General features: G+C 48.4%; 1 protein-coding gene across 1 annotated transcript in view; it reads left to right on the plus strand.

Moving 5' to 3' along the window:
• The window catches only part of KIRREL3 (kirre like nephrin family adhesion molecule 3), a 171,643-nt gene that overhangs the window by 159,431 nt on the left and 1,822 nt on the right, over positions 1-10,390 (plus strand). Inside the window, exons 14-16 of the mRNA XM_045283646.1 lie at positions 1,049-1,156; positions 3,704-3,813; positions 10,266-10,352. Coding sequence (XP_045139581.1) covers positions 1,049-1,156; positions 3,704-3,813; positions 10,266-10,352 — 305 coding nt within the window. The remainder of the gene's footprint in view (positions 1-1,048; positions 1,157-3,703; positions 3,814-10,265; positions 10,353-10,390) is intronic.

Consider the following 10,390-nt stretch of genomic DNA (forward strand, 5'->3'; position numbering starts at 1 on the left):
CTCTATTTCCTTTGACTTTCCTCCTGTCCCACTATCATGCTCAGTCCCCACCAGGGTTTCAGCAATCCCTCTTGGTTAAATTACCCTTGATCTTGCCCTACCAGATCTCCCACACCCTCCTCACCACCGATTTGGATCTCTTCTTGTTCCTTTGTCCCTGGGTCTGTTAACACCACTACCTTTCCTCCCCACCCCCACATCTACCATCACCCAGCTCCCCTCTTTCCCGACCCACAGAGGGCAGAAGACAGACCTCAGAAACACAGCAGGGAATCAGGCCTTGCCTACCTGGAGTTTAGGTCCCCTCTCCCAGGTAGGGTGGACAGCCTGCTCGGAGGGCTAGCCAGGGATGGAACAGAAGCGTCCTGGGTGAGTGGAGGAAAATGGGATTTCTCCTTAAGGAAGGAGCCATAGGGGAGCTTGACTCTCCTGCCTGACCCTGTGCCTCTGCCAGGGCCCTCTGTCCCCCAAGACTCCGGCACCCGGGGGGTACAACCCCAATTGCCCAGCAAGCCCTGAGGGGAAGCTGCCCCAGCTGGGAGGCAGGTTGTCTGTGTCTAACCCCATGCTCCTTGGAAAGGGGAGAGAAGGAAAGAAGAGAATGACCAGTGCAGGGCGGTGACCATCGCCATGTTTCAAAGCAAAGCCACCCCCCCAGCCCCCCAGTCACCGCACCACAGACCACTCCGTGCTTAAGGCCAAAGAGAACGATATCGTCCCAGCCTTGCCTCTCATCTGCTGAAGCCCCTGCCCCCAGCCCTCCCCTCTCGTGTGTCTGCTTGCCTCCCCTCCTTCCACCACTTGCTCAGGGTCCATCCCGCAATTGAACCCCCAAAGCTCCCTGACCTCCCCTCCCCCAGTGTCTCCACCCCAGCTGGAGCAGACCCGGTGGGTTCTACCTGTGCTGGCGCAGTCCCAGGAGGGGCCCACTCGGCAGGGGTCTGGCCTCAGCTTGGCAGAAGCTATGCTGAGGGGCCTGGGCAAGGCCCTGGGGGGTACTCAGCCATCTCCTGCCCCCTCACCGGCTGTGCCTGCTTCTCTCCCACAGAGTCTGTGCCCATGGCCGTCATCATTGGGGTGGCCGTCGGAGCCGGCGTGGCCTTCCTTGTCCTCCTGGCGACCATCGTGGCCTTCTGCTGTGCCCGCTCCCAGAGAAGTACGGGAGGGAGACCCGGGATCTCAGGGAGGGGGACAGAGCAAAAGGCCAGGCTTAGACTGCCCCGGAGAGCAAGTAAGCAGCAGTGCGCTGAGCAGGGGGCCTACCCATGCGGTGCGCTCCGGGGACAGGGGTGGGTCTTCCTCCTCTCGTGTGCGCTCGCGCCTGGCGCTGCATCTGGCACGCAAATGGACACTAAACTGATGTGAAACTGGGCCAAAAGGACCCTCCTCAGAAAGAGCAGACAGCTAGGCCAGGGGCTACCCAGACCCAGCCGGACCCTGAGTGTGAGAGGTGAAAGTGGGCTGATGATTGCCGGCTAACGGGTGCTAGTTCAACCAGAAAAGCACGTAGCCTGTGTGAGGGAAGAGAGCAGTCCAGCAATTGCTCTGCACAGGCTTTACGAGGGCTTTCTTCATTGGCAGTGAAACTCCGGTGCGTGTGCTCTCTGGAAGTGTGACTGGCCTCCCATGCTGAGCACAGTTGTAGAGTTATGTGCGAGGCACGGAGCTCCGTGAGAACAGATGGCTAAGGCGGAGTCGAGATGCAAATGGTGGGGTCTCCGTGCTTTCATTCTTCTCTTTACCTGCGTCCTTGGGCAAGCCGAGGCTCGGGTCTTTCCTTTGGAGATGGCACGGCTTCCATAACCCCTCCAGTTTTCAACCTGCAGGAGCTTGAAGCACAAACGGAGTAACCGAGTAAGCGCCTCCCCGACCATCTGGGCAGAGAAGCTGCTGCTTTCCCCTTACGTCATCTCTGATCCAAGCCAAGCACCTTGGCTACTTCCTGTGGTGTGGTCCCGGGACCTGCCTCATGGCCCTCTCAGTGGAAATGATCGGGGGGCATATTTTAGGAAGAAGTTTTAGCAAAGCCATTCAAGTCTAAACCAGCCGCCTCCTCTAGAAGCAGCGATTCTCCCTCTTGGGAGCCAGCCTTCCACAGGCCAGGGGTACATTAGGCCAGGCTTCTGCTTGGGGTGGGATGCTGGCTGTGGACCTTAAGGGCCTATCTAACACTGAGATCTGTGATTCGGTTAAGGGCAGGATCAGAAATGGGTAGGGAAGTCATACAGGCCTTTTTTTTTTTTTTTGCATTTTTTTTTTTATTTTGAACACTTCATTGTGCCTTAGGTGAAAGTTCGCCCGGCAAATGCTTCCTGTTCTATCGTCCATACACACGTCATTCCACGGCATAAGCTGCTGGCCCGCAGTGAGCTGGCACTCTCTCCCTCCAAGGACCCTCCCCCTCCCTGCTTTCTTAACTTCGCTTTGGGGCAAACATTGCCCTTCATGTTGATGTTTCTAGGGGTGCTTCTCTAGGTCGATGTGTTATTTGGCTGGAAGGTGACCGCTTCCAGCCAAAGTTCCAGATTAAAAGGGTCTTTGTGAGCAATAGACTTGCGGTCTCCTCCTGCCTCTAACAGTCCAGGTCTGGCTTATGGTCCTGAATTTTGTTCCACAGTTTTCTCCCACCTTAGCTGTGCCCTTTTCTTCTATTAGAGCAGCTGGAACTTACAGTCGGGCACCATCTAGTTCTTCTGGTCTCCAGCTGCAGGAGGCTACGGTTCATATGGGTCATTAGTCCCGTGAGCCAATTGTTTGACTCTTCGGTTTCCTTCACTCTCCTTTGCTCCAGATGGAAGAGCAAGAGTTGTATTTTAGGTGACAGCTCATAAGATTTTAAGACCCCAGATGCTACTCACCAAACTGGGGTGTAGGAATTTATCTTTGTGAACTTTATGTCAATTAGCTGAGGTATTTCCTAAAACTATAGTCTTGAGCCTTCAAACCCAAGTTATTCAGTCCTGCAACGTGTTCAAATAGGTCTAGGCACTTTCCCTCACTGTGCACCCCAATGTGCTCTCTTCTATATGGGTGCATATATGCAACACATAGGAATATGGACCAATGCCTACAACTATCACCATATATAGCATATCCATATGTTCCCATATGCCTTCCCACGCCAATATAGCATGCTCATCTCCCTATGTAGCCGCTCACAGTTATAACTGTTGTTCCAAGATTGTACATTATAGCATTTACCTCACTTCTCCTTGTTTCTTGAGTACCTCTTAGCATCTGTCTTCATTGCTTTGGTCACACTGATTTCTCCTTTTGTAAAATGCCTTTCCCTTCACCAGAATTAACATGCATCTTCTATCTAGTAAGTGACTGTCCCTCCCTCATGCTCTCATCCCTCGTCACCATCTAAGAGCACCAGAAGTAAGGATTTAGTTGACTGGACAGGGCCTAGCTCAGTACCCAAAAACTCAGTCCAGTGGACCAAAGGAACGCCTGGTGGTGCTAGTGAAAGACTGGAGTCCAGGTGACCCGGGCCACACAGCCTCTTCTGAAGCCTCAACAACACACCGCATGGCTGTGCAGACATTCCGTCGGAGGGTGGGGGGAGTGGGGTTACACCTGTCAAGCCCAGGGGCTGGGAGTAAATCGGGGGCACGGGGTGGATGTGGAGGGATTGATGTCTCAGACGTTAATGCCCGTGAGAATTGGGTGTGTTATCCACACTTTCCCATGTTATTCCCAGATCTTAAAGGTGTTGTATCAGCCAAAAATGATATCCGGGTGGAGATTGTCCACAAGGAGCCTGCCTCTGGCCGGGAGGCAGAAGAGCACCCCACTATCAAGCAACTGATGGTAAGAATGCTGTCCTCTTCCTTGTCCCCACCCTGTGGGCCCTGTTCCCTGAACATCCAGGGAAAGGGGGCTTTCTAGGTGCCCTGGATGCCTTGAGAAGCAGAAAAGCCGTCAAGCTGGGCAGCCCCTCGTAACAGGCCAGGCACGTGCTCTTTGTCAACCAATACGTACCGTGTGCCTGCAACATCATGCGTGGTGTTCCTGAGCGCTCAAGATAGCTAAGCCCCAGCTCCGTGACTGCTCAGTAGGGAGAGAAGACGTCTGCATAATTTACTACACTGTGTTGTTTTATGAGTAAACATAAAACATTCTAGAGACATAACATACACAGATATTATACTCAGTATTTGCTGATACTTCCCCCCAAATAAACCCCAAACACAGGTTCCCTCCCAGGCATTGGATGACTCCTCCAAAGAGAACACGTGGTTTCTCTCCTCCTCGTCTTGATCCTCAGTGTTGCTGTTGAGTCGACTCCCACTCACGAACAAAGCTGGTCCTGGGTCATCCTCGTGTTGAAGTTCATCACTGCGACCACTATGGCAACCCGTCGCACATAATGTCTCCCACACCACTGGCTCTCCGCTTCATCAGACGTGGTGTCCTTCACTGGATGATTGGCCCCCTCTTGGTCACAGGCCCAAAGCAAAAGGGTCACACAGTGTTCTGTTGTGATTCATACATAAGTAATCAAAAATGGAATATCCAAAGTATAAACCTAGGAAAACTAGAAATCGTCAAAATGAAGTGGATTGCAAAAAGATTGATATCGTAAGCATTGGTGAGCAGAAAGCTGTTTCCTTGTGTTTTATTGATTCTGCAAAGGAGTTTGCCTGCGTGGAAAACAAACGATGGATGCCACTGAGAATGATAGCTCTGCATTGTGCTCATGCAGAACCCATGCATGGGCCAAGAGACAGACATACAAACAGAAGAAGGGAGTACGAGATGGTTTAAAATCAGGAAAGGTGTGCATCTGGGTTGCATCCTTTCACCAGCCTGCGTGCTGAGCAATTAATTCCAGGAAGCTGGACGATGTGAAGAGCAATAAGCAATAAGATTGAGAAAGCTCGTAACACCCTGCTACACACAGGTGGCACAACCTTGCGTGCTGAATTCGAGAGAGACTGGAGGCCCTTGCTGATGAAGATCAAGGAATGCAACCTTTAGTATAGATTACAACTCAGTGTAAAGAAAACAGGAATCCTCACAACTGAACCAACAGATGGCATCAGGACAAACTGAGAAAAAAAAATTGTTAACGATTCTCTTGTTTGGATCCACAATCTGTGCTCATGCAAACAGCAGTCAAGGAGCCAAATGACACATTGCATTGGGAAAATCTGCTGCACATGACCTCTTTAAAGTGTTGAAGAGCAAGGATGTTAACATTGAACGGTAAGGTGTGTCTGAGTCAAGCCACGGTCTTTTCAAATGCTTCACATGCATGTGAAAGTTGGATAATAAATAAGGAAGACTACAGAAGAAGTGATTCGTTTGGATTACAGTGTTGCCAAAAAAATATTTAAAATACCATGGACTGTCCAAAGGACAAGCAAATCTGTCTTGGAAAATGTACAACCAGAATGCTCCTTCGAGGCAACAATTGTAAGACTTCTGGTCGAGTGTGTTGCACATGTTATCAAGAGAGACCAGTCCCTGGAAAAAGCCATCACTCAGAGTAAGGTGGAGGGTACATGAAAGAGGAAGACCCTCAAGGAGATGGATTGACACAGAGGCTACAACAATGATTGTTCAGATGGCACAGGACCAGGCAGCGTTTCACTCGGTGCAGCACTGTGCATAGGGTCATTATGGGTCAGAGCCATCTGGATGCCACCTAGCCACTAAGAACAGCAGGCTGAAGTGGACTGATACATTGGCCATTCTGAGTCTGAACATCATAGGGTTAACTGTGCTGGGAGTGATAACTCCAAAAGGGGTAGTATCACATTCATCATCAAAAAGAACATTTCAAGGTCCATCTTGAAGTCTATCTGCCTACCAGAAAGTCCAGGTAAGGCAACAATTACTCAAATTTACATACAAACCACTAAAGCTAGTGATGCAGAAATTGAAGAATTCTACCAACTTCTTCTGCCTGAAATTGATCAAATATGCAATCAATAATTGCTAGTGATTAATACTTACTAGTGACTGGAATGTGAACGTTGGAAAGAAAGAGAGTCAGTGATTGGGAAATATGACCTCGGTGATAGAAATGGAGCTGGAGATTGCATGGTAGAGTTTTACGGGACCAGTGATTTCTTCATTGCAATTACCGCTTTCCAACTTCACATGATGAGTATCCATGTGGACTTCACCAGATGGAATGCACAGGAATTTACTACATCTGTGGGAAGGAATTATGCAAAGCTCAATATTGTCAGTCAAAACAAGGCTCATGTGCAAGTTCAGGCAGACGCTGACGAAAATTAAAACAAGTCCATGAGAGCCAAAATACAACCTGAAGTCTCTCCTACCTGAATTTAAAGAACGTCTCAAGAACAGATTTGACACATTGAACACTAATGTCCAAAGACCTGCTGAGTTGTGGAATGACATCAAGAACAGCATATATGGAGAGGGCAAAAGGTCATTCAAAAGACAGGAAATAAAGAAAAGATTAATGTGTGTGTCAGAAGAGAGTCATTAACTCACTCTGGGCCATAGAGTCGCTAAAGCAACTGGAAGTAATGATGAAGTGGAAGTACTGAACAAAATATTCCAAAGGGCACCTCAAGAAGACAGTAATATAATGAAATGTGCAAATCCCTGAAGCAAGAAAGTTTAAAAAAAGAAGAAGAAGAAGAATATGCTCAGCATATCTCAAGCTGAAAGAATCAAAGAAAAAAATCAGGCCTCAAGTTGCAATATTGAAGGATTCTATGGGCAAAAATGGGCATTGTGAGGATGGTGCACAACCGGGCAATGTTTTGTTCTGTTGTGCATAGGGTCAGAACTAACTTGATGGCACCTAACAACAACAAATGGGCAAAATACTGAATGATACAGGATGCACCAAGAGAAGATGGTACAGAGCCACGGTACCACAAAGAAATGGTTAACATCCAACCATTTCTAGTGCATCTGCTCAATGGTATCAAAGGAAGAAGTCCAAACTGCACTGAAGGCATTAGTGAAAAACAAGAATCCAGGAATTGATGAAATACCAACTGAAATATTTCGACAAGCTGAGGAAGCACTGGAAGCACTCACTAGTCTATCCCAAGGAATTTCAAAGACAGTTACCAGTCCAACCAACTGGAAGAGACCCATAATTAGCGCCCAGTTCAAAGAAAGGTGACCCAGCAGAATGCAGAAATTATCGAACAATAATAGCATTAATACTACATGCAAGTAAATGTTTGCTGAAGATAATTAAAAAGTGGTTGCAGCAGTCCATAGAGAAGGAGCTACCAGAAAGTCTAGTTGGATTCAAAAGAGGGTGTGTCTCAAGGGAAATCATTGTTGGTGTCAGGTGGATCTTGGCTAAAGGGAGAGAATACCAGCAAGAGGTTGACGTGTGTGCTTTCTTAACTAGGGAAAGGCATCTTAACTAGGGAAAGGCACCCAACTGTGGATAACCTAGGGATGAGGGAGACTTCCAGAACATTTCACTGAGCTCATGCAGAACCTGTATATTGGCCCAGAGCCAGCCACTTAAAACCAGACAGTCATTTAAAATCAAAGAAGGTAGACTTCAGGGTCATGTTGTTTACCATACTTGTTTGGTCTGTACACTAAGCAAATAATCCGAGAAGCTGAACTCTGAAGAAGAACATAGGATCAAGATTGGAGGAATACACAGATGGCACAACCTTGCTTGCTGAAAATCAGGAGGATGGGGACCATTGGTGATGAAAATCAAAGACTATAATGTTTAGTATGGAATGCAACTCAGTGTAAAGAAAACAAAAATCCCCACAATTCATGGTAAACATCATGAGAAATGGAGAAAAATTGAGATGGTTAAGGATTTTATCCGGTGGGCTTCTACAATCTATGCTTGTGGAAGCAGCAGTCAAGAAATCAAATGGCATGTTGCACTGGGCAAATCGGCACAAGACCTCTTTACAAGTGTTGAGGAGCAAGGATGTCCCTTTGAGGACTAAGGTGGCTCTGGCCCAATTCATGTGCTTTCAGGTGTCTCCAGTGGAAGTTAGACAAGGAATTAGGAAGACCACAAAGAATTGGTGCATTTGAATGATGCTGTTAGCAAAGATGATTGAATATGGACTGCCAGAGATAAAACCAATCTGTCTTGGAAAAAGAACTCCCACAATGCTCCATAGGTGCAAGTGTGTCAGGACTTCATCATTTCATCTCATGTACTTGGACGTATTATTGGGGAAGACCAGTTGCTGGAAAAGGACACCATGCTTGGTAAAGTATTAGGTGAGCCAAAAAAGAAGCAATCACCCCTGCCGTCCAACCCCATCAGAAAACATGCAACTGCCAAACTTTTTGGCTTCGGATAGGCGGTTCCCCTACCTACGGATTTTGTCTGTCTTGTAAGAATCTGCTCAAGTGACTCTCAGTCAATCTCCTCCGTAAGGCTCCATGCTTGTCTGGCAGAGTTCAGGAAGTTCTGCTCTCTCAAAGCACCCCTGCATATTCCTTCCTCAAGTGCACTGCTCTCTAAGGAACCCTGTTGGTAGAGTGGTTATGTGTTGTGTGGCCATCCCCATGGTCGGCAGTTTGAAAGCACCAGCAGCTCCTCAGGAGAAAGCCTGGACTTTCTATTCCCTTAAGTAGTTAGAATCTCGGAAACCCCTACTGGGTCCCTATGACTCAGCATCAACTTGATGGCAGTGAGTTTGGTTTTGGAGGGCACTGCTCTAAGGACAAGTCCACCTGCTCAGCTATCCCCGTGGCCCTCAAGGGCAAAGGCCATGTTCCCTGGTCTGTTCACGTCTGGTTCTCCTAGGCCGCAATGGTGTCTGACACACAATGGAGCGTTCCACTGTACAGAGAGGAAACCACGGCCTCACTCTCTTCAGATCAGCACCATTCCATGGCGTGGAAGTACCCAGGCCGCCATGCCGATCTGGTGTCCCTTCAAATTCGCCCTTGTTAGGGTATCTATTGCCTCTGACTGCTTTACTCAGTCATCCCTGGGTGGTGCAAACAGTTAACATGCTTGACTGGTAATCTTTTACCTCTGAAGAATGGCTATGCAATTCTTTCCAAAATCAGTCACGGATAATCCTGTGGCGCTTCTTCTACTATGCCTCACCTGGGTTCCTGAGCATCGGCGTCAACTGGCAGCCCCTGCTCAGAAGAATTGGGATAACTTCCCTCCCAGCCCTCTGTGCGACCCCCTCACCGAGACGTTGAATCTGGTGAGAAAGCCCAGGCATTCATTAGCAAAGGGAAAGGCTCAGCTCCCAGAGGGGCTGGGGGCCTGGCACAGATCATGCCATTAACAGAGTGACAAACAGGTCACAGGAGAAGCAATACACCCCCACTGTGCAGGCTAGTCTTTGTTGTTGTTTGTGTGTGTGTGTTGTGTCTCATTATTAGTTTAGTTTTCAGTAGTTCAGCACTACGCCGCTTCACTCACTCGTCCAAGAGAAGCATAATGTGCATCACTGTATATCAGGCGCTGCGCTAGGCCCTGTAGTCCTTTGCCATTGAGTCAATTCTGACTCATGGAGACATTGTTCATTGTTCATTGCCCCATCGGGTTTCCAAAGCTGTACTCTTCCTCCCACGAAGAGTTGATAGATTCAAATCTTCGTGTTAGCAGTTGGCACATCACACCAACCTTAGATGTTTGTTCCACCAAGGATCCCTGATAAGACCCCGGCCAATCAAAGAATTAAGAAAACAATGAAAAAAAGGATTCCGTTCAAACATCTCTTTAGCCCATGACCACAATATATGAAGCACAGTGTGCAAAGTGGCACGGGGACCCCAAAATAAACAAGTGAAATTTGCCGGGGCCAGTTAGTCCAAAGAGCTTTTCGTACTTCAAAGTCATGGTTGTGTCAGGCCTTAGATGGGGATAATGGATGGCCCCGCCAGGAGCCCCGCCTGTTCGTAGTACATGATGTCACGTAAATATCTATTTAAGGTGCATGTACCTGATGAGCAGAGATATAGCTTAATGAATCATGATGTATGATATCCCTGGCCTACAAGTCAATAAATACTCAGGTTTATTGAGTTGAATCAGCAAACTCTGGAGGTTACACCCTGGTCCAAGTGAAGAAATGGTGGCCTTGGTATCTGGGCCCCCAGGACTCTGCCTGTCTCTGTGTCTCTTAGAATGGGGGACCAGCAACAAAGTGGAGGTGTGGAATTCCATCCCGACTCCTTTACCTGCCCCTCCTGTGGTCCAAGTAGGGACGATAGGTGTGAGGCTAAGGCAACATAGCAATCTTTTATAGGGATGACGCTATCATCTCCCTCCTCCCATGCACTAAGCAGCAACTTCTGGGTTGCAGATGGACCGGGGTGAATTCCAACAAGATTCTGTGCTGAAGCAGCTGGAGGTCCTCAAAGAAGAGGAGAAGGAGTTCCAGAACCTGAAGGTGAGTGCAGGGAGCCAGCTCAGCCGTGGAGTGACCGC

The sequence above is a fragment of the Echinops telfairi genome, unplaced genomic scaffold (genome assembly GCF_000313985.2).
Source record: "Echinops telfairi isolate 266 unplaced genomic scaffold, ASM31398v2 ScPeMD7_7465;HRSCAF=8503, whole genome shotgun sequence".
Lineage (NCBI taxonomy): Eukaryota > Metazoa > Chordata > Mammalia > Afrosoricida > Tenrecidae > Echinops > Echinops telfairi.